The 24,879-nt window shown below is 37.4% G+C and overlaps 1 protein-coding gene across 1 annotated transcript in view; it reads right to left on the reverse strand.

The window, feature by feature from the left end:
• The window catches only part of COL21A1 (collagen type XXI alpha 1 chain), a 189,192-nt gene that overhangs the window by 72,434 nt on the left and 91,879 nt on the right, over nucleotides 1–24,879 (reverse strand). Inside the window, exons 10-12 of the mRNA XM_045543782.1 lie at nucleotides 23,231–23,293; nucleotides 8,829–8,882; nucleotides 8,684–8,737 (exon numbers count right to left, since the gene is read on the reverse strand). Of these exons, the coding sequence (XP_045399738.1) occupies nucleotides 8,684–8,737; nucleotides 8,829–8,882; nucleotides 23,231–23,293 (171 nt within the window). The remainder of the gene's footprint in view (nucleotides 1–8,683; nucleotides 8,738–8,828; nucleotides 8,883–23,230; nucleotides 23,294–24,879) is intronic.

A 24,879-nucleotide genomic window follows, 5' to 3' on the forward strand; every position in this document is an offset into this window, starting at 1 on the left:
TGCGTATTCTTCAAATAATTTGCATATATCACCCTGCTCATTGATGACCTTTGCTAGCTGGGGAAAATGTTCATCCCAAATTACCTTTTGAAGAAGTAGTATTTTGAAAAAGGGTAACTTTTTTCAAAATGTTTGTTTTTTTTTTTGTTTTGCCACATATCATACATAGACTTAGTTTTACCTTGCAAAGAAATATTCAAGTCATTTTAATTTGACATATCACACAGAAATTCTGCATTCCTATAGAAATCTCCTTTCAATAATTCACATTGCTGATTCTGTTCTTCATAAAATTTAACTATTTGTTCTGGCAGAGATAAAATTTTGGGTAACACCTGCCCCTGCAATAGCCAATGCACTTAAGAATGATACAGCAAATACACACTGAATACCCCATCATTCAACTTTAGCATGTTATGAAATTGATGATGCTGTGTTGCATTTGCACAAATATAGTTAACAACACTTACAACTTGTTACAAAGTGTCACTTAAACTACTAGCTTTAGCATAGAGATTTTGCTGATGCAAGATACAATGAAAAGAAATGAGTACATCTGGATCTGTTAAAGCTTTTTTTATCTGTGCAATAAACCCTTCATGTCTTCCTGTCATGGAAGGTGCACCATCTGTACATACACTCACTAAATTTACCAAATTCAGTTGGATATTTATCTTGAAAGTTTTTGAAGATATCTATTCCCCATGTTCTGTTCACAAGAGTGCCCAAAAAGAGTAACTCTTTGTAGCAAAGAAAATCTGTTATAACCCTAATGAAATATAAAAACTTCACCAAGGCAGTAGTATCAGCTGACTCATCCAAAGCAATTGAATAATATATATTTTCCTTTTGAAATATTGCATCAAGTTGTTCTGTTAAGTTGAACACTAATTCATGCTGCTGTTCAGTTAATGGTTCTTGAAAGAGGTAGTTGTTTGCACTTTGAAACGTTATCAGGGTCTAAGCATCATACAACTTCAACGATGCACTTTCAGAATTTCTATATCACTGAATGTCTTCCCTTTTTTCCTGAGTATATAAGCTACTTTATAATTTGCTTCAGTGGCATTATTTCCAGATCTTTTTGCTGCTTGAAAGAACTGTCTTTGCCTTTGTTTTTCATCTTTTAATTTCTCCAACACAAGTTTTCATGCCTCTCCCTCTAATTTAAAATATTTGTGGTCCTTATGAGTATTATAATGCTGATGAGCATTGAATTTCTTTAATGCTGATATTGTAGTATCACAAAGCAAGCAAATCATCTTATCTTTGGCAAAAATGAGATATATTGCAATTCCCAATCCTCATTAAAAAATTTGTTTTTTTCCTTCAGCATTCTCTTGATCTTCTCTGACATGATGGGCTGTTAAGCAGACAGAATTAAAAAATACTGTCGAGCTATGCAACTATTCACAAATTCCACTTCAAACAGAAATACAGTCCACCACTGTCAAAGGTTGATAACAGACTGGCATACTCGACCTCCATAAACTCTTGCCAACCAGCTCATGAAGTAGTGGTGCCAGTCAAGCAGGGGAAGTTAGAACTAAATTATGAGCATAGCAACCATCAATTTAGCCCTTATGGCTTACTAATGTTCTAATTGTGCCAGTCAATCTGGGAGGATTATTTTCTTAAAATTTATTTTATTCTTTGGTATGTTAAATATGTTCTTTAAAAATAAAATAAAAATATGAAAGTCAAACAAAAATGTATTAATAAAAATAAAAGGATTTGTTCTATAAAATTTGGATTCAGTTAAAAGGCAGCACTTAAGAACCTAGAAGGCCATACATGTAGCCTTAAGGCCACAGGTTCCCCACCCCTGATCTAAAGTTAACTATCCCTCCGCCCTAGGGAGATAAGTGGACCATGAGTATTCTCTCATGGCCTAGTCAGCACAACCTTGGGAAGTCATCCATCCTGCTCCTTCCCCCACATATCTTCTTGGCTACTGACAGGCATTCGGGGATTCCTCTCACAGTGTAGGCAACAGAGTAAAAGAGCCACAAATCACACTGTGAAAAACTATTTGGCCAAAGAAAAAATATATATAGGGAAAAGAAAGCCAGACTGGGAGTGAGGCATTTTATTTCAGCTCCCCTATCCTTGAGTAACTTCAGACAAATGACAAGCTCATTTTTCAGTTTTCCAAACTGTAAAATAGGGATAATTTACCTCACAATTAATGTTAAATGAGTACAGTACGATTTACTTTACTAAAATCATAGGACTTTTTGCGAGGATTAAATGTGATGAGGAATGCATACGGATAATGGCAATGCAAAACACATCTAGGAATAAAATAGAAAAGTGTACACACAACAGTAAAACCCTTCAAGCATACAATACATCAAGTCTTGCATGGATCTATGTTTCCTTCTCCTTCCAGATTAAAGAAAAAAAACACAAAAGCTAAGTCTTACACAGGCTCAGGCAATAATGACTTATTGGGAACTATTTAAAACTACTAAAATATTTCCTCTCCCTAACACAGTAATGGGCATTCCCTTTGGGTTTGGGGATTACCACTGGACTACTCAGCCCTACAAAAACAGTAGAATCCCAAGCTCCTACCACTGAGTGACTGTTGTTACTTCTCAATGATACCAAAAGTGAGGAAGGGAAATTGAGTTTGGAACCAACAAAATATGAAGCACTCTACAAAAATTCAATGAAAGTAGTAAGTTTCCTAATAATGCCAGTAGAAAAAGAGAAAATAGAACAGCCAATAAATGAATCAGGACTTGGAATTAACAGTTCTTCATAATAAACTAAGATACTGAATCCATTATACAGTTTTAAAAGAAAAGAGGGATAGGTGCATTAGTATGCACCTATAGTCCCAGCTATTTTGGAGGATCCTCAGCTGATGCAGGAGGATCACAAGAGTCCAAGAGTCTGAAGCCTCAGTGAGCTATGATTACACCTGTGAATAGCCACTACACTCTAGTCTGGGTAACAGAGCAAGACTCTGTCTCTAAAAAAAATAAAAAAAAGAAAAGAAAAAATGTTGAACAATCAGGAAATAATCAAGATTTTGCAAAAGCAGCTGCAGAAGTATTAAAAACCTAAGCACACACAGGTCAGCACCATCTGTACAGGAGGAACACTCAACAAAGCCTAATATCAGAGAATATTCAGAGAGGGCACAGCTAGTGCTGTGGAGCCAGTGCTGCATTAGAAGAAAAGCCTCTGAAGAAAGAATGCAAAAAAAAAAAAAAAGGAAATTGTGGTACCTCATCCCTTCCAAAAAAAAGGTAGAGAAAGTTTTTTCTGAAAATGCCTGGTTATAAAAATTCTAAGGTTTCCACAAATCCAAAGGAAGCAAAATATTTTTTTGAAAACATTGTGTATATATGTTTCTATATGCATTTGTTTAAAAATATTTCATGATTACATCAATTATATTAATGTATTAATAATTTCTGTCTATAATTTTAAAACATGTATATTTATATATTTAATATGTATATTTATATCCAGATAAGTTTATACTTAATAATATTACAATAATAGACTCTATTAAGGAAGAAAAGGAAGGGCATAGAGCCTAATCCTGGGACGCCCCAACATTCAGAGAATGGATAGAGAAGGAGGAGCCAAAAAGTAAACATGAAAAGGGAACTAGTGATGGCAAGTGGAAATTTAGGAGCATGTGGTATCCCAGAAGCCAAGAGAAGAAACTATTCTGAGAAGGAGGGAATAGTCTACTGTGTCAAAGGCTGTTGAGACATAAAGACAGGAAGAGATAATTAAAAAAGACTAACTACTAGATTTCAAAGATGGTAGACTAGTGATCTAAATATGCTGCAGAAAGTTGGGATGGAAGTCTGACTGGAGTGGTCTGGAGAGAGAAAGGGAAGTGAGAAGGTCCAGAGAATACAGGCAAGCCTTTTGGAGTGCTAATACTGTGTTAAGAAACAGAAGTAGGCTGGTAGCTGCAGGAGGCTATATGGTGGAGGAAGGAAGGTTTTGTTTGGTTGGTTTCAGATGTGTCATCCTTTGGAGTATTGAGAAAATTTAACAGGAAAAGAAAAAACACACGACACAGAAGAAAAGTGCTGATTAATAACACAAAGTAATAGAGAAAGATGCATTATAGATTATACATGGACAATTCACCCGTATTAACAGGAAGAGGGGCAGATATTGGTACATATGCAAGTAAGAGGGTAGAATTCCTGTCTGATTGTTTCAGATGGGGCACTTCAAGAGTTAGAGAAAGGATAAAGGATAAACCAAAGGTATTTCCAAAATTTTTACCTTAGGTAATCAGCATAATGGTGGTTCTAATAACAAATCATCATTATTATCATCATCATCACTAACTTATAGTGCTTAATTTAGGACAAGCATATTCATGGCCTCATTTAATCTTCACAGAAAGCCTATGATATAATGCTATAACCTCTACTTTCTAGATGATAAAAACCAGGTTTAAACAGATGAAGAAGCACGACTTGTGAGTTAAGCTGTCTGAATTCAGAACCAAGCCTACAACCTGTAACTGTTTTAAGCACTCTGCTCTCATATGCATACAGCACACACATACACACACATACACACACACACAAACACACACACACTTGCTAGTGTTTGGGGCGTGGTGCTGTCAGAAAGCTACATAGGTACATTACTCTCCCTTTGGAGAAAGCAGAACAGGGAGGCAACTTTGCTAAGCCAGTTCTATTTCTCCTTCCTATGCCACTATAGGCTTGGTTTTAATTTTGTAAACTTTTTTGTTTTTCGGTCTTCAAGAATACTGCAAGAAGTAACACCACTAACACACTGAGTTCTAACATATCATTCCCTAACAACACGTTTAGCTTGGTTCTTTATTACTGTTCTCTCAAAATATATGTTGGAGTTCCTTGGTTATGACTGACTGTATAATAGAAATTGCTGTAAAGCCACTTAGTCTTTTGATGCTGAAGCCCAGAAGCAGGGACTTACTCAGATAGGAAAGTCTCACCCATCACATGACACCCTAGTCTGAATGCTGAGGACGAGAAAGTGAGGTTTTTGAAGGGACCTCTTAAATGTTATATGTTCTAACAAAGATGTAAAGGCAATATATGTAACCAAAATGTTTGTACTACCATAATATTCTGAAATTTAAAAAAAGAAAAAAAGGAAAATAAATGTATAATTTGTCCAATAATACTTTAGATATAATTAATAAATTTTACTTCTTAAGCCCAGAAAAATAGAGTAATGAGTTTGCACAAAGTCCAAATAGGTTGAAAAAATAAATTAATACTTCCTTCATCTCCAGAATTGAATTTGTCATGAAAAGTTTCATACTCAATTTGAAAACTCATAAAAACATATCAATTATCCAACACAGCCTACTATAAGTTTTAACAAAATATATTCCTCCATACAATTGAAATATATTTGGTTTCCTTAAGATTAAGGAACTATTTTAAAGTATTTAAAGCAATTTTTAGATTTCAAACAATAGCTTTAAAGCGTGTAATAAAATGAATTACCAGTTAGAGACCATTTGCTAAGTACTCCTTTTGACTTAGTGAATTTAGTTAAAAATAAAACCCTGCAAAATATATACACATTCTATTGTCTGTTATGTGAAGAATGAATGTTAAAGTCAGCAAGAAAGTACATCTAATTTTAATTATCCTAAGTGGAAACTCCTTTGTGGGAGACTTCAGAGAAAATCCACAAAATGGAAATTATTCTGGGAAAATATCCTAATGGAGAGCAGTATTGTGTGGAACAATCTCCCAAAGGCCACTATACGATGCCTGGAAAAAATATGTCTGCACTGCCACAAGTCAAAGCTGTTTCTGGGGTATATTTTTTTAACCTTCCCATTACTGAAATCAAGGAACCATGTTATGAAAGAATAATCAAGGAAAAACCTTTAATTAACTTCTAAATTATTTTAACTCTGGGTAAAGAACTTTCAGAAGCCACAGGGAATGTGAGGCGGGAACTTGGAAGGTAGCACATGGTGATTTTAGGCCTACAATGACTGTGTCAAATCTGTTTAACCCCAACAATGAACTTCGGAAAATAACTAGCTCTGAATGAAATCAGTACTGGTCTGAAAACAGAGACCTTTGTATAAACATGCATCTTATTTACCTTATCTAGTAAAATGTATGACTTTGTAAAATTCACACACCTATATTTAAATGACAGCACAATGACCCAAAACAAGAAAGCAGTTCGTTTAAGATGCCACTAGTAGAATGCTTGTTCTTTTATTTTTAAATAACATAAATTTATTTTCACAAAATTTATTTCAATTCTTCTAAGGTGTATAAATAAAAAGCCCCCTTTTTACATTTTTTCTCTAAAACTCAACTGAAGAATGAAATAAGTACATTGATGAAATATCTACACTCCCACGTTTATTGCAGCATTATTCACAGCAGCCAAGATATGGAATCGACCTGAGTGTCTGTCAGTGGATGAATGGATAAAGAAAATGTGGTATATATACACAATGGAATACTATTCTGCCATTAAAAAGAATGAAATCCTGTTATTTGCAACAACATGGATGAACCTGGAAAACATTATGTTAAGTGAAATAAGTCAGGCACTGAAAGACAAATACTGCATGGTCTCACTCACATGTGGACTCTAAAAATGTTGATCTTACAGAAGCAGAGAGTAGAATGGTAGTTACCAGAGGCTGAAATGGTTGGGGAGGTGTGGGAAGTGGTATTGAAAAGATGTTGGTCAAAGGATGCAAAATTTCAGTTAGATAAGACAAATAAGTTCAAGAGATCTATTATACAACATGGTGACTATAGTTAGCAATATATTACATTCTTGAAAAATGCTAAAAGTGGATTTGACATGTTCTCACAAGAAAAATAACCATGTGAGGTGATGTATATGTTAATTAGCTAGATTTAGTCATTCTACAATGTATAAATACTTTAAAAATCATGTTGTACACAGTAAATGCATACAATTTTATCTGTCAATTTAAAAGGATAAATAAAAACCTCAACTAAAGGGAAAATTAATTTATTCATTAATTTGTTCACACATTGTTTTCTCCAAAAGCAGGCTGTCTATGAGAATGCAAAGAGACAGCAATGATCCTGTGGACTAGAACGCAGGTGAGGCACCCAGCACATGGTCTCCTCAGAGCAGGTATCCTTACCCTCCGGGTGGAATCCCCCTTTCACCTGAAGGAGGTCACACTGTCTCCCACGACACCCCCAGAGCATGGGTATATAAGACATCTTCCATTCCTGTGGCCTGGCCTGCTCCTGCCGTCTCTAAAGATTCCTACATCATTTAAAACTGGCAGAGATTCCTCGGTGGCTTAAGAGATTCAGAGAGACTCAGGGCCACTCCATGGACAACAAGAGGATTTTATACTTCTGCTTTGGGAATTATATTGACTATTGCTTCTGCTCTACCTCCTCTAATTCTCCCCATATTGGAAAGTTGCCATTACCTATTCCATTTTCTCTGTTTCTTTTCCAGTCACTAACCCTCCTATTTGCTCTAGTGACCGCTCTTATTCATGACTCGCTCATGACTCACGCCAGCTCAACCCATGCTACATCCCACTACCACCATGCTACTGGGTGAACAAGACAGAGCAAGAGAAATAACCACTTATTTTTTTAAAAAGCCCTATGCCAGGAACCATACTATGTACTTTTCATATATTATCTCATTTAATCCTCACATTGACCCTATTTTTAAAATCCCCATTTTGTCAACAAAGAAAATAAGATTCAGAGACATTAAGTAACTTGCCCTAGATCACATAGTATGAAAGTAGTAGATCCTTCACATTTGATATGGCACTTTAACAGCTACAATTTTCTGCAACCAGCATAAGCAACCATAAAAACATGACACGGATATAGTCTAGATCAGTATGTCTCAGATATGAATACTGTGCACATTATTTTAGTAAAGTTAAGAATTTTGGAAAGATGACACTTAGAAAATTACTGTAGGTTTTCAGCATGAGCAAACAGCAAAGTGCCTTCAAAGACTTTGCAAATAAGACTGTACTTTAGAAATTAAGCAAACAAATCAACATGGGAATCTGGGCAAATACAAATGGTGAGCATCTCAGACATGGACTAGCCACTAGGGCCAGTAGGTATCGACTGGATCCATGGGAAGGTACTAACTTATTTAAAATATTTAAACAACATATACTTCAATAGGAAACTTGGCAAATCTCAGAGTTGTTAAAAAAAAAAAAAAGAGAGAGAGAGAGAGAGTCAGTAATACAAATGTTGTCTGTACCCAGTGAAACCCTAAGGGAAAAGTCCATTAAGGCTAAGCCAATAGGGCACTTGCCAGATAGACACCTATTGTGGAGATGGACCCTCAGGTATAGGGCTATCCAAGGCTAACATGGTAACACATTCTTTTCATATAATCCACTCCTTTCTCAGAAGGTAGCTGTCTGTGGAGCTTAACCACAGAAAATATGGCATCAAGGCAATGCCAACATCTGTCCCGTTGGACAGTCACCAGTGATGATCATTTTTACCTAGTGATAAAGCCTTTGTGAGCTTTATTGGCAAATGGCCACTGACAAATTTCTGAGCCCAGAAATTTCGGAATTCACCATGGTGAATACTATTGAATGGGAGCCATCATAGCTTATACCCTTTGTCTGTGAGTAATTAAACCATTGATTGCATTTTTATTTGTGTGTGTTTACCTTTTCACCGTCTCTCCCTGGTTCTCCTTTGTAACCTGGCAGTCCTTGAGCTCCCTAGATTAACCACAAAATAAAATTCCATTAATTATGTTTTCTGGTTCATTAGAAATTAGATTCCTAAAATGTGTATAAAAGTATCACATACTTGTATTCCCGGAGATCCTGGAACACCTGGTGATCCTGCAATTCCCTGATATCCCTAAAGAAAAATTAAAAAGTAATTAATATTTCAGCACATTTACAAAGAACAGCTCTCCATTTCAGGTTTCACCTTCATCTCAAGTATGTTATACCTAAAACTTCACTTAGTGATTGTTCCAAAATGATAAAGTATCAAATGCTTAATAAGGAAGCCATACCCTTCCACTTCATGAAATACTTTAAAATGTGTACGAAAAGATCTTGAATAGCTCTCAATAAATAAAAATACCCAGAAATTCTTAAATTAAAAGTAAAGTTTGGGGATGAAAATATAGAGCTGTTCACAGCTCCTGAAGAAATGTTCTGAATATATTGGGAACACATTCAACATATTCACGAGAGAAACAGCTCAGGACACTGGAGGGTTAAACAAATGTAATATATTTTTAAACTACCTGATTAATGGTATCTGAGTTAATCCCTGGAATAAATTAAACCTTGATGAATGTTATTCTTTAGATTAAGTCTATAACCTGCTTTGGATTGCTCATTTTAGAAAGCTGTTGATGTTAAACTCAAGAATGTGGTTGTGACATAAGCCTCCATGACCACCCAAGGATGGACTGTCTGCTAGGAGAGGAGGGAGAAGAGAAGTCTCATCTCCACTGCTTCTTACACATTGCTCCAGAAACTGGAATCTTGGTAAAAAATAGCACCTTGTTAGACAGAGGCAAACTATTCATTCTTCACTCAGCACGTGGCAACTTCTCCAAACAAACTTGCAGGCCATGGACATTTATCTAGGTTTCCCAGGGCTGATGCCAGGTTAACTTGAACCACCTGGCACCTGCAAATACATTTACCACTCTCAGATTCTACTTTACTCCCATTCTCTACTCAGATTCCATCTTTCATGGATCTTACTGTTTGGGTACCAGTTTCTATTGCTGACAACATTAACACAGATCTCGTTCAGGTTTCCATTACATCTTTATTCTTAAATCCAAGAGCTTCATTTCCATGTGGCTATTCATGGCTATCTATTCTGGCCTTCGTATTTATCCATTTGCCTGTCAGTACATTTTTAACTATAATTTTAGAGACATCATAATTCTGTTTTTCTACTCACATTTTCAAATATTCTAATATTCTTTGCTAACTATAATAATAATAATGGTTATCTCTGAAAGATCAATCTTACATTATTGTTTTTCTCCTTTTTACATGCGTTTACATTTCCTATTTTGTAAAATGCCTTTTCAGTTACTTTCAGAATGATGAGGACTATACAGTTTTTATCACTAACCATCATCCCTTCCTTCATACTCCATTCAGTTCCTTACAGAGTATATCACTATGATTTCTCCATGATGTCTCAGATTCAAATATTTCTCGAGTCCCCTTGCCCAATCCTTAACCATCTCACTTCATCAGTGAACAGGAAGTCTCATTATAAACATCTCCACATTCTGTACAAAACAACCTGCAACTTTCAAACACACCATCTGCCCTCTGGACAAGCACTGTCTCTACCACTGGATTATATGCCCCTTCCAGATCAGGGGCTAGATTTAATTCATTTCTATATTTACAGCATTGGACCCATTTGGGGGCACATTTTTACTGATCAAACATTGGAAGAATTTACCTTTAAGTCATCTACTCTGCACGTGAGTGTGTAAAATCTCTTTACCCAGGGAACTCTGTTATGTTTGCGCAGCTTTCAGTAGAAAAATGAAACTTTGAGAAATAGCATGTGTTTCCTGTTCTCAAGATCAGTCAAAAGAAAGAAGAAAGTTAATCTACATAGAGCTTTCTCAGTCCCATATCTCTACCACTCTATCACTGAATCTCTTTCCCTCAACCACTTTGGAATCAGGCCTGAAATTGAATCTCAACTCTGTCACTACTAGTAATGAATGGAATTGGATTACTATAAATGCCACCACCTTGAATATCTTTCAGATCCTTTAAAACCCTCTGTGCATTCTCTAGATAGTCTGACATGATTTATAATAGGCTGTTATAATTGGGGAAAATAATGGCAGTGATTTACATGGTATTTATCATGTTTCACACTAAACATTTCACATATATTAATTTATATTACTCCTCACAATCACCCTTCAATGTAGGTTGTAAGTTATCCCAATTTTCAGTTGAGGAAACTAAGGCACAGGAGGTTAAGTACTTTCCCACAGTTATATACTAAATTGACAGAACCAGTGGGAACATCACCAGAAAGTGCTTCATGGTGGAGCAGATCTGATCATTCTAGAATGACTCATCATATTCAAAGAAGTCCATTTTGCATGACTATTTTTACATTATTTAGAATTCTGAGTGCCCAGAGGAAAAGAATGTTCATAAAATTCCTCAAAAGAAAGTTACCATGGAGATTGGCTATTGATCAACATGGTCGGTCATCTGCAAAGTTCACATTTAATGAATTACTTTTCTTTCCCATTCTTTCAAAAGTTAAGCCAAATGTCATATCTGCCTTATTATTTTTTTTAGAAAAATTAATCTTTTACGAAAGATCAAAAGCCACTGTGCTGTCCTTCCTCTTCGAAGAAGTTGATGTGGTGCATTTGTTAGAAAGGACACATTACATTTTAAGAGATGAAAAGAATATGGAGATGCCCTGGAGTGTGTTCCCAGCTCACCTCTGACTCATAATGTGACCTCAGGCAGAGTCAACAAATCCCCAAATTCTGGGAGGCAACACAGTAAAGTGGAAAGAGAATGAACTTTGAAATTAGAAAAGACCTTGGGCTGAATTTTTGCTTTTCCCTTTACTTTCTATGAGATTTTGGCTAAGTCACTTTGCCTAGCAAAGACTTAGTTTCTTACCATAAACTGAGATAAGAATGCTTCACTTTTGAAACGAAACAAATGGAGTCACAGGTGAATATGTCTGGCAGATGTCAGGAACTCAATAAACATGAGTTTCTTTATTCTCCTCAGACCAGATGACAATTATAACAAAAGTACGAGAACACTACACGGGTGGGGAGCCTGCAGCCTTCTGATTTCAAGATTGTTCTTTTATAAGCACCAAAGGAGGCAAGAAAAAGCTTTATCTTTCTCTGATATACCCCCTTTAATAAAAGCATTTGTTCTGTAAAGTTTGGATTCCAATAAAAGGCCGCACTTTAGGACCTAGAAAGCCACATGCTGCCTTAAGGCCTCAGGTTCCCCAACCACTGAATGGCTCTGTTTGTTTTGTCCTTGCAGGAATTCCAATACCGGAATAAACATTAAATGCTTCCCACAATATAAGAATACCGTGGTATGTATATTTCTTAAGCTTATAATGAGATGCATTTTTGAGATCTTAGTTGCAGAAAGAAATTCAAAGTTGACTTTTTTCTATTTCAGAATTTTACGGGGGTACACACATTTTGTTTACTAATTTGCTTTTGTACAGTTTGAGTTGAAGTTATAAACGTTCCCTTCAGTCAGTTAGTGCTCACTGTACCCATTAGGTATGAATTTACCCTTCCCTTCCTCCCCCTCCCACCTGCTTGATTTTTGTTGAGTTTTAGTTCCATATGTGCACATAGGTGTTGACTGATTAGTTCCAATTTAGTATTGAGTATATGTGGTGTTTGTTTTTCCATTCTTGTGATACTTCATCAACAAAGTTGATTTTAGAAGCTAGAGGAAACATGCCTAGTAACAAAATAAAGAAAACCACACCAAATCCAAGCTGGGGGATCCCCAGGAAAAACACCAGAAGAAATCAGATGAAATTAAAAAAAACAATTTTGGAGTAAAAATCAGGAAAATAAAGGTTAATGGGGGGAATATGACAACACAGAACAATTTCCAAGAAGAGAAAGAAATAAAACATTGGTTGACTCATAGCATGGTATCTTAAAACAAGAAAAATGCCCTAAAACAGGAAAAATGATAAGCTTTTTACATAGCTTACTGAATTTTTATTGTTCTGAACACACAAGTTTCTGTGTTTCACTGCAGAACTACAACTTTCCTATGATCTTTAACTGATTAATACTGTTCTACATGAATTTATGCCATATTGCAATTATTAACAGGTCCAAATATCCACCCTACCCTCATCTGCAAGATTTCTGACAGTATTTAAGTCTTTTCCATGTTCACAGAAAGCCTCTTTGTAAATGAGTCATTTTTAGGGAAAAAAATATTCTCACTGCCAAATTGTAGGATTGAAGAATACAGAATCAATTTAATTTTCTTCCATGATTCATAGTTGCAAGGCTCCAGGAAAGATGTATAGCATTGAAATGGAAATTAAGGAAATAAAAATCTTAAAATGTGCAAGGGTCACCATCTCTTCTGAGCCCAATTTTAATCACACCATAAAATATTATGCCAATCTAAATATGTATATTTTTTTCAAAGTAGTGAGGAGGGTAGAAATACTGGTTTCCTTTAAATACTCTAAACTTAAAAAATAAGAATAAAATCCAGAGAAATAATACTGGATGTCACTCTTCTTTTAAAAATGTAAGAATGTGATTTAAAGTTTGTTCTATTACATAATTTTCTTCAAAGTTTTCCAGAATTCCAACAGATACTCTTAGGTACACAGCCAGGGTAACTAGGTAACCAAAATCAGTGTGTACTTTTAATGTCCACTGTGGAATCTTCTAGTCGTTGGCAAACTTTATAGTTCCACGCAATTAAATTCCAAGAAAATTCATAAATCTGTCTTTCTTTGTGTAGCTAATGTCAAAACTAATTTGCTACCAAACTCAACTATTAATAAATTAGTTTATATGCTTTAACTGATTGCTTACATTATTTGACTAATAGGTTACATTAATATATGTAAAATTATACCTGAGCTAAGTTCTAAGAAAGAACTGTGCTTCTATAGTGGGGGAAGAAGCAGCAATCAGGAGAAGCTTTCCTAAGAGACAACATTAAAGGAAGCACAATGCACAGGGATTCCTTCTGTACGCCATGCAACAGGAGAGGATGTACCATATCCACAGAGCTGAAGGAGAGAGGGGAAACGTGAAAACAAGACCCGAAAGGTAGACAGGAGGTTACGTGCACAGCTTGTGGGTCTTATGAAAGACGTGATCTTTATTCAAGCCACTAAAAGTCATTTAAACCAGGGGGTCACACAAGTCTTGAGATCTGAAAAGATCACTTACTACACTGTAGAAGATGCATTGGGGGGGCAAGGGAAAGCATGGAAACCAGGTGGGAGAGAGAATGGTAGGTACCATTCAAGTCCATTCAAGGTGCATTTGGTCTAATGTGATGACGGGTTATGAGAGGGGAGGAATCGGGAGTCATGGAGTGACGCCCAGGTCTCTGGCTCATGCAGTGGTTATGGCTGATGATATCACTGACTGACAGGAGACTCTGGAAGAAAATGTAGTTTAATTGGTTGCAAAATGTTAAGTAGCACAATAAAAAACATTTTTATGGGCTAATATAATTTATACATGACAATGAGAAGCTATATCCTGCTGTGAAGTAAAAGGAATTTCTGCTTCAAATTAAACCAAACTACATTTACTATAAATGAGATTTAGTCTAAATCTAATCCTCCCTCCTGTAGGGAAAGGTGGATGGGTAATAAATATAGAGTAACATCATCCAATTTCCTATAATATTTGCTTGAGCTAAGCACATAAATGACAAATAATCTCTGAGATTCACAGAATTTAATTAAACTTTGGTACGGTGCCTCATTCCCTGAGTAGGGTTACACTTAAAGTTATACTAAGCTTATTTTAAAAGGAGAACGTACAAACTTCTAAGGTAACGGATATCATTTTTAGTAATTCTTACTTTTCAACCTAAATCTCCAGTAATTATGCTTTACATATTCAAAGGCAGTTGATCAATTAATCAATATCTAACCTCATTCCCTCTCTTGCTATCCTGCTATAGTACCTTTTTTTTTTTTTTTTTTTTGAGACAGGGTCTTGCTCACCCAGGCTGGAGTACACTGGCCTGATCGTAGCTCACTGCAGTCTTGAACTCCTGGGCTCAAGCTATCTTCCTACCTCAGCTGCCCAAATGGTGCGATCACAGCCCTTCTCCATAGTACTTAACACCACCTGACACTGCACGTGTATTTATTATCTGTCTCTCCTCCATGGAAATGTGAGCTTTAAAATGGCAGGGGTTGGGGTTTGGGTTTGTTTTGTTTTGTTTTGTTCATTACTATATTCTCTTAGCCTAGAAGAGTGCCAGGAACACAGTAAACACCCAACAAATACAGGGTATATGACTGAGTGAACGACAGAATGAATAAATAAGCAAACAGATGAATACATACTGAGTCCAACCAGTCACCACTACTGAGAACTCTCCTAGTAGAAGCAGCCCTGAATTCATGCAGATTACAGTCAAAAGAAGACACAATATAAGCATGTATTTATCTTTAAAATCACGAAGTCTAGATGTGTCGCTGAACAATTCTTTGAAGAATAGATATACAAATAACACTGTGTATATATACATAATGTCTACATACATCATTATATATACTACCTATAATATGTAAAATATAAATTATCAATTTCAGAGATACATAAGATAAACACGGAATGTTCCACATACGATTTTTACAGAAGGAGAGTACTAAAGAAAAGTGAATTAGCTAGTCAGGCTTGTCTCAGGGGTCCTACTTGTTTTACTACTCACTATATACACACACAGAGACACACACCGTTAAGCTTACTCTGCAGGCCTAAGTGTTAGTTTTCATCCCTGTCGACCCGTTCTCTACCATAATTCTTGAATATTTGAAAACAGCATCTCTTGCTTGGATTACACCCAAAGTTCAGTAAATCCTCCCTCAGGCTATCTTCTGAGTTCTTTCGTGCTCCCAGTTATGCTCTTCTAAATGCATTCCAGTTCTTGCATGCCCCTCAAGTGTAGAATCCTGAACCGAATCCAACACTCCAGAGGCAGGACTGTCATCTTTCTCAACACAGATGTTATATATCCAACTAACTATGCCAAAAATTGCATCACCCTTTCAGGCAGCCCACTACATATGTCGATCTCTTTTCACCAAGGTTAAGGCTTTGTCAAGGAAAGCTTTACGAAGACATAAGTTTTAAATTACATTTTATCACAGAAAAAAAAGAGATAAACTGCCCAAGCATAGGATAGTTCATTCGAGGCAAATGGTCCATATTTTAGCTTATCAGTGAGACTCTCGTGAGAGGAGAAAGTATGTGTGTGTCTAATGGCAGTGGGAGAAAGTGAGACGATAGTGTTTTTGAAAAAGTAAAAAAAGAGGAAGAAGAGGGAATACACGAAATAAATACATAAATCTGCTTGCTAAGAAGCCCTGGCTGAGGTGAAGTGAGAGTTCAGGTGGAAACTTCTTGATAGAAGGACGTTTCATACACTTCATAACTAAGCCGCCTCCTGTGATTTTCTTCTCCAAGCTAAATAATAGCCATAGTTTTGGCCTTTATTCGAATGCATCCCATTTTCCAGTTCTTTAAACTTTCATGGCACTCGGCCCCACATTCCCCACAGCTCTTAAACTGTTGGTTGAGTCCACAACTGGCACCGTATTCAGTCAAGGGTCTGAAAGGAGGAAAGCATAAAAAGCTCGTCTCACGGGTCCTACTTGTTTTACTACTAATTGTTCACTCCCCATCAAGCTTACTCTGCACGCCTAAGTGCTAGCTTTCCTCCCTGTCCCGCTATTCTCCACCATGATTCTTAAATATTAGAAAGCAGCATCCCTTGTTTGAACTACACCCGAAGTGCAGCAAATCCTCCCTCACAGGCTGTCTTCCGAGTTCTTACACACTGCCAGCTACGTTCTTCTGAATGGATTCCAGTTCCTGCATGTCCCTCAGGTGTAGCATCCTAAACCAAACCCAACACTCCAGAGGCAAGAGTGTCACCTTTCTAGATACAGGTAGGTATCATATATTTATTAACTATGCTAAAAGTTACACCAGCCTTTTAGGCAGCCCCATTATATGTCTTGATCCCCTTTTCAGCAAGCTTAAGTCACATCTCAGAGACAAGTAAGAGCCATACATTTATTCCAGCTGAATTTCACTGTTAGAATAGCTCATTCTCTAAGTTCTCTTGGATCTTTGTGTCACCCCAAATACAAAAATAAATTCCCAATGACATCAAGGATAAAAAGTCATTAAGAATCATGATAAATGAAATGAACATACAGTAGAGTATCTAATGCTGAACAAAATAACACTGGAACAAATAAAACAAGAAAATATTTGATTCTGGGAATATTTTACATTTCTAAAAATTAAAAACAAAATTATAAACCAAATGAATAGTTGGAAGAAACATTTACAACATACATATCAAAGGATTAATTCCCTTAATGCATAAGACCTTATCAATTGATATGAAAAAATACCATCACCTCTACAGAAAATAGGCAAAAGAGAAGAAAAGATGCTTCACAAAAGCAAAATTCACCCTGAATGTCGGACATCTATATTCAGCTTCCTGCTTAAAAATTTCTATTTGAATGTCTAACATATAAATTTACCATAGTCAAAACCACACTCCTGATTTCCCTCACCCAATTTCTCTCCCTCATTCTTCCACATATCATTGCAGCCTCCTTTGATGGCTCTCTTTCTCTTTCTCTCAAACCCACATCCAATAAATCAGTGAATCCTGTCAGCTCTAACTTCAAGACATCCCCAGAATGTAAGCAGTTCTCTTCCCCACTACTGTCACCCTCATCCTAGCTGCCCTCATCTCACTCTTGGACTATTGCAAGAGCCTCCTGACTGTTTTTCTTCCTTTTGCCCCCATCTTCATAAAATCTACTCTCAACTCAGAAGCCAAAGTCATTATTTTAAAAAATAAGTTGGATCACATCACTATTCTACTCCAGTGGCTCCAGAGCTCACTGCAACTGAAAGCCAAGCCCATGAAAATGGCCTCAAGAACTCTAGGTGTTCTTCCGTCCCTTCTTCTTCCTACCTATCCAAATGCATTTCCCACTAAACTTCCCCCAACTTGCGCATATTTTGTGGTTTGATAAGTCATGTAACTTTGAAATTCTCCACCTCTGCTGACTACCACTTCTGTAAGGTTTAATCATCCACGGAAAGCTGGCCTTTTCCTGGCACCCCTAGTCCACTCAGCGGCACACTGAAGGGGGAAGGGGCAAGGGGAGATCACTAAGTGTGACCCACTGACCAACCCACCCTTTTGTCTATTGGTAGCAGTGTGCTGTCAGTCTTCCCAACTCACTTCTTAAGGCTATTAGTATGGAAAATCATCTCCAGAGTTCTACAGGTTAGCCTACCTCTCTCTTAGCAAACATGGTGGCCTTGTTTGCTATCAGAGAACCTGGGACTCATCTGGAAGCATCTTCTCATTTTCCAGATGAAGAAACTGAGGCCCATAAAAGCAAAGTAACTTTGCAAAGGAGAAAGCAAAACAACCCTACATCTCTCCAAAGATCAGCTTCAGCTTTTGTTCTAAAAAGTAAAGTATGTTACTTCATAAAGAGTAACTAATAATGACAGAAAACAGAAATGAGGACTGTAAGAATATAAACTTCTATGAAATCATAAACTAGTGCTATTTCTATACATGGCCTTCTTTAAAAAATCAATGTTGTATCAGCATAATGCCTTTAGTAGTAGTCCTCCCCTGAATTACCTAGCAGGACATGTACATATTTGCCCTACCTCTCTTTTATAATGATAAAATAGTAAAGTAATAATATGCTCACTGTGCTGAAAGAAGTTATTTAACTGATAGATAAAATGAGAAATGGAAGGATTTGAAATAGCTCTTTAATTTTGGTGGAAGGTACTTTCCTTATGAAAATTAGTATTTCTCCAGAGTGGAATAATTTCCTATTTAAAGCTTCAGTTGACTTGGCCGAGTTATAATGTGTGAAAGAGATTCAAATTGCTTATTGAGGGGGGTTGCACAGAAACAAGTCCAAACAAAGCAGAATTCCCTTCAAATTGTTCCATCCAAGTTTCCTTGGTCCAGATGGCTCCAATAGCCAGCCAGAGGCCCCACCCACACCTTCCCACACCCGCGGGGTGCTGGCCCTGAACACACACTAATGACCCTCAGCTGTTTTGGCTCCCAGGCTCGTTTGCTCTTCCTGCTTGGCTACCCAACCTCACGTCTCCTGCAGAGGGAAAGAAACAGGAGTGGGAGTGGTGGAGGGGGGGAAGGTATTTAAGAAAAAGTCATACCTTTGGGAAAACAGGATTTGAGTTGGTGCATCAGTTTCCTATTGCTGCTATGACAAATTACCCCAAACACAGTGGCTTAAAACAACACAAATGTATTATCTTACAGTTCTAGAGGTCAGAAGTCAGAAATGGCTCTTAGCGGGATAAAATCAAGGTGTCAGCAGGGCTGCATTCCTTGTGGAGGCTCTAGGAGAGAATTAGTTCCTTCCCTGTTCCAGCTTCTAGAGCCTATTTACTTTCCTTGGCACATGGCTACTGCACTGTGATCTCTGCTTCTGTCACTGTATCTCCTCTGACACTGACACTCTTGCCTCCCTCTTACCAAGATCTTTGGAATTACATTTGGCTACCCAGATAATCCAGGATAATTTCCCATCTCGAGATCCTTAAATTAATCCTATCTTCAAAGTCCCTTTTGCCATGTACAAGGTAACATATTCACAGGTCTTAAAGATTAGGACGTGGACATCTTTGGGGGACCATTATTCTGCCTACCACAATTTTTTTTCTTTCTCTGATACTACTATCAGATACTATAATAGCTATACCTATACATGAAATCATACGCACATACACAAAAACACATATATACATGTACTGAATGAGGTGAAGCAGTCAGCCCATTACAACTTAAATCAGTCATAGAGTAACATCCATGGCTATTATAGCAGGCTAATGATAACTAATCTCCAGCACTTCATTCATGGGAAGATATTAAACTGAGGGCCAATAGCCTGTGGAAGGCCTGCGAGGCTCTCCCCTCCAAACATTGCCCAGGACTCCTCGTCACTGACAAAAACAAAAAGCCTAAAGAATTTAGCAGTGCTGTCAAGGAGCTCTGTGTCATTATCATGGGCCAGCAGATGACCTATCAGCCTATGGAGCGTATCTGCTTTGGAGTCGGTGCAGCACTTCAGCTGCCAGCCTTAGAAAGAATAGATCCCAGGAAAGAGGTCTCCAGGCAGAGAAGGCTCACATTTACAAAAATCATCTTCCTCAGTGTGATTAGGACAGAACTCACACAGGACCTCAGGGAAGTATCTTCAGAGGGATGAAGGAACTGCATTGAGGAAATGCAACAAAGTCATATGACATGTTATGTTAAAGTGAGAAAGGGATGGGTTATAAGGGAAATTACAATGCAAATGTTAGCATATAACAGGGGTTGAAGATAAATACAAAAGAGGAGATATTAGGTTTGGAGTCTATTCAATTCAATTCAAATAGAAGCTGTCTCATGATAATGTCTTTGGCCTCTTCCCCAGAAATACACTGCCTAGCTGTTTCTGTGCTATTGGCTTGGCCCCCACCACCACATAAGGCTTAGCAGCCCATGCTCATCCAGGCCAAACCCTTCTCTTGTGACTGGAGTCAATAACCTCCAACCTACCCGTGGATTTTCTTCCTGCAAACATCTCCTAACCCCCATCTTTGATTTTCCCCCTTTTGCCCCATTTTCATAGTCATACAAACATGCTAAAACATCTCCCATCTTTTAAAGACCCTGCTTTTATCCCACATCTCCCCCATCTACTGCTCCATTTCTCTGCTCCCCTTTAGATCTCTCAGAAGCATCTGTATTCACTGTCACCATTTTCTTATCTCCCACTTTCTCTTTAACCCATTTCAACCCAGCTTTTGTACCCACTTTCCCTGAAATTCTATTTATCAAGGTCCTCAATTATCCCCATACAGCAAATCCAATGGTCTAGGAGGTCTCATTTTTCTTGACCTCTTGACAACAATGACCAACCGATAGGATGACACACTCTCCTGATTTTCCTCCTACCTCACTGATCATGCCTTCCCAATTTCCTTTGATGGATTCTCCCTGTGTTTTTTTTTTTTTTCTCTGTAAGAGAGCTCTAAGCTCAGTTTATCTGTACTCATTTCCTAAATGATCTCATCCACTCTTATGGCTCCATATATGTCTACATGAAAATGAGTCCCAACTGGATACCTCCAACATATCCAAAAATGCATTCTCAATTCCTACCTGCTATGGTTTGAATATTTGTCCTCTCCGAAACTCACATTGAGATTTAATTGCCATTGTAACGGTTTTAAGAAGCAGGGCCTTTAAAAGGTGATTAGGTCATGGGGACACTGTCCTCATGAATGAATTAAGGCTATCATCTTGGGAGTCTGTTAATTATTGCAGGAGTGGATTCCTGATAAAAAGGACAAGTTCTGCCCCTTCATTCTCTTGCTTGCCTTTATCCTCCTCCCTGTAGCTCACACTGTGGCCACATGATGCCTCCTAACATGTCCTCACCAGATGCTGGCACCATGCTTTTGGACTTCGCAGTCTCCAGACCCAGGACCCAAATAAACTTTTCTTTATAAATTACCCAATCCATGGTATTCAGTTATAGCAACATAAAATAGACTAAGACACCCCCCCCACAAAACTTACCTCTCCCCCAGTTTTTTCCAGTGCAGTAAATGGCACCACAATCCACCCAGTTGCTCAAGCTAAAATCCTTTGATTCTTTTTTGATCTGTCTCTTTATTTCACACCCCACATCTAAATTTGTTTGGCAAATCTGATCAGATTTATATTGAAAATAATCCAGAATCTGACCACTTCTCTCTTCCATCACATCATCTTAGTCTAAGCTACTCTATCTCTACCTCTCACTTAGAATCATGAAATAGCCTCCTTCATAGTCTCCCTTTTTTCCACTCTTGTCCTATTTAATCTGCTTTCCAGATAACATTCATATTTATTCTTCTAAATCATAAACCAAAGCAAGTCATGTCCTTTCTCAAAGTCCCTAGATGGACTGCCATCACGCTCTGCAGCCCTGCGGGTCAGCTGGGCAGCGCTGCCCCAATCACACGGCAGCTCCGAGGCTCTCTGCAGCACCAGCTGGCCACGACTTTATTATCTCTCCAACCTCTCTGCTTTGATAATCTTTCTCTAGAGGAGCTCACCTGTTTATCTAACCCCTTCCCGTACAACACTGGTATAAAAGGCCTTAGCACATCACTGTTTCTTCAAAAGCTGGCTAGTTGGTTTGTATTAATTTATTAGCAAACTTCTCTCAGGAACCTAAGCAACTCTTCTATCCTGATGGGTAGGGTATTAATGATTTAACATAAGGTCTGTAGTTCTCTCATTCCTTGAACATTATTGACTCACAATACCACAGTCCCACTCTTCCATGGTAGGAGTTAATGTCTCATGATAAAGAAAGTCTTTAGGAAATATTACCTTTGGTGATAATTATTATTTAACATTCAAAAGCTAATTTTTAATGTTTACTCTTATAAACATGCTGACAGTGACTTACCTATAAATATTTGCCTAAAATGCTTTAAAGTTGATTTATGTTCCCTTTAGATGTCTCTAGACTTCTCTTGAACCTTAGAGGATATTATTTTTTTAGTCAGACTATAAATATATTCCAGTGCATATATTCTTTAGGAAAATAATATCACCTTTAAAAAATTTCTAACTTGGTAACTTCCAGAGACATGCAGGGAAAAGATGATAGGATTTCTAAACCTAGCCCTTTATGATACTGAGAACTCACTGGACAAATTTTTAATTGTAGCAAAGATGAACACAATTTTGAAATAATATAACTAAAAAGTGACAGGAATGCTGATTCTATTAGCCAAGGTGGACTTAACCTTACCCTTAGCCTGACTAAACTTAGGCAGGCTTCTTCCTGACTCCAGGCCTCCCTTTTCTTTAGAGCATTTACTTCAGAGAACATGTAATTGTGGATTCTTTCTCTGTCCCTTTGAGATGTAAATCTTTTTAAAAAGATTTGTGCCCATTTTATACCCAGGAATGTCTAATGTCTTTCTCAAGGACCTGAGAGCCATCCCTTTGAAATGTAATTATCAAGGAAAACAGTGCCCTACTTTCCAGTCTCTGTGGGAGGGTAGCAGCCTAACTTTGGTGGGCACCATTTAGCAAACACAGCCTGATTGCAGAGGAAAACATTTGCAAACTGAGGAATATCTCAATGTTCATCCCATTAAGCAACCTCCCAGTTTAAGTCCTCTAGTTCTTTTCCACCAGCTCACCCAAGCACTCAAAAACTCTCCCTCCCTTTGTTTCAGCAGAGTTGAGTTCAGTCTCTCTCTCCTATGGCAAAAGTCATGAATAAAGTCCTCCTTGCATGTTTCACTTTGCCCAGTGCAATCTTTACTTTGACACTATAATCCCAGTACTGGAGATGACTAAGCTTTCAGTACTCACAGGCTTACCATCTTGACCAGGTTGTCCAGGGTAGCCAGGGTTCCCAGGCAGTCCAGGGTCACCCTAGGCAAAAAAAAATTCTCAGTAAAAAACAACCAACCACATTGATGCAATCAGGACCCATCAATTCCGTTATTTGAGGCTTTTGTATGTTAAAAACAAAAGTCCCAAAATAGGGTTAGAAAAATTATGTCATGTTTTAGAAACCTACCTTTTAGGTGTTTAAAATATGAACTTTTATTGTATAAATCTTTCAGTGATTTATTTCTGTGAGCACGCCAGGTATAACGAGTGAAGTACTTTTCACTGATGCAAAATGTCAATATTTTTGACAGGGTGCATTTTTAGAATTTTGAACAGACTGTGAAGTGTCATAGCAAATATGGTTTCCATTGATAGCAATATTTGACTCATAAGTCTACAGACTTAATTCTGTACTAAATGTTGCACTACAAATATCAATGTCTTATAATGCAATAATTCAACTCATAATTATTTATACAAAAAATAATCCATAGACCATGTGATCTCATGCGTAGGAATCCAGGTTAAAGCTGCCTAACAGTCACTTCTTTTAATCCTGTCAATATGTTGCTTTGTCTATATTTATAATCTCAAATTTTAACATAATGTTAAAATCCTAAAACTTAAATATTTTTGGGAGAGCAAGGCCCAGGCCAAACAACTCTCTCCCAACCCCCATAGCTCTTGAGTACACGTAATGCTTAAGAAATGAAAAAATGACCTTTATCCTCTCAAACCTAAGATCTTCAAAGAACACTGTTCCATACAATACAGCAATAACTCCAGGCACATTCTATGGAACTCTAATATGTTGCCCAATGGGTAGTACTGACCATGCAGATGGTTACCACCCATGTAGAAAAGCAATGAAAGCAACACTTTTTGTGAGGTAAGGGTATTTTATTAATATTAATTTCATTCTAAGAAATAATAAAAATAATATCATATTCATCTATCCTTGAGTCCATGAAATCCACATGGGGCATCTTGCTGAAAAACATGAAGCGTTTACCATCAGTATCGGTACACTCCTACATACAGGCAACTGATTGTCACTCAATAATTCTTCATTATTTTTATCAAGAATCACTCACATAGGACCCCAGTGATTAAGGGTACTTTTACAGAGTTAAATTTGCTGGTCTGAAAGAGTACTTCAGACTCCTGGCTAGGGAGATTTGTTCCTGAAACATAACAGGAAAAATGGAAAGAACTAAGTGAACTGTATTAAGGAACCAGTAAAGAAGGGATGGGCTATTATTCACTTAGCAGTAGCCCAACAAGAGGTTTAGCTTGGGGAAAGGATGAGAAGAGGGAAATATCTTTTATAAAAGAGAGAAAGAAGAGCCATAAATCTGGGCTTGCGGGTGGGAGGGAATAATGCTGAAACATGTAATGCCTTGCTGAAGAGATATAATCTGTAATTTTAATCCAAGGGTTCACAGTGTTGGCTGGGTGTTAGGGAGCAATTTTAGGGCCTGTAGGGAGTTGGAAATTCTATCTCCTTATTTTGAGAAGGTTCTCATTAATTTCCAGTCTCCCCGCCATCCTTTCTTACCCATGTTCAGATTGGACTCACTGCCTTTCAAAAAATTCCATCTTTTTCTTCTCCTAGGGAAAAAAAA

Source organism: Lemur catta, chromosome 2 (assembly GCF_020740605.2).
Source record: "Lemur catta isolate mLemCat1 chromosome 2, mLemCat1.pri, whole genome shotgun sequence".
Classification (NCBI taxonomy): domain Eukaryota; kingdom Metazoa; phylum Chordata; class Mammalia; order Primates; family Lemuridae; genus Lemur; species Lemur catta.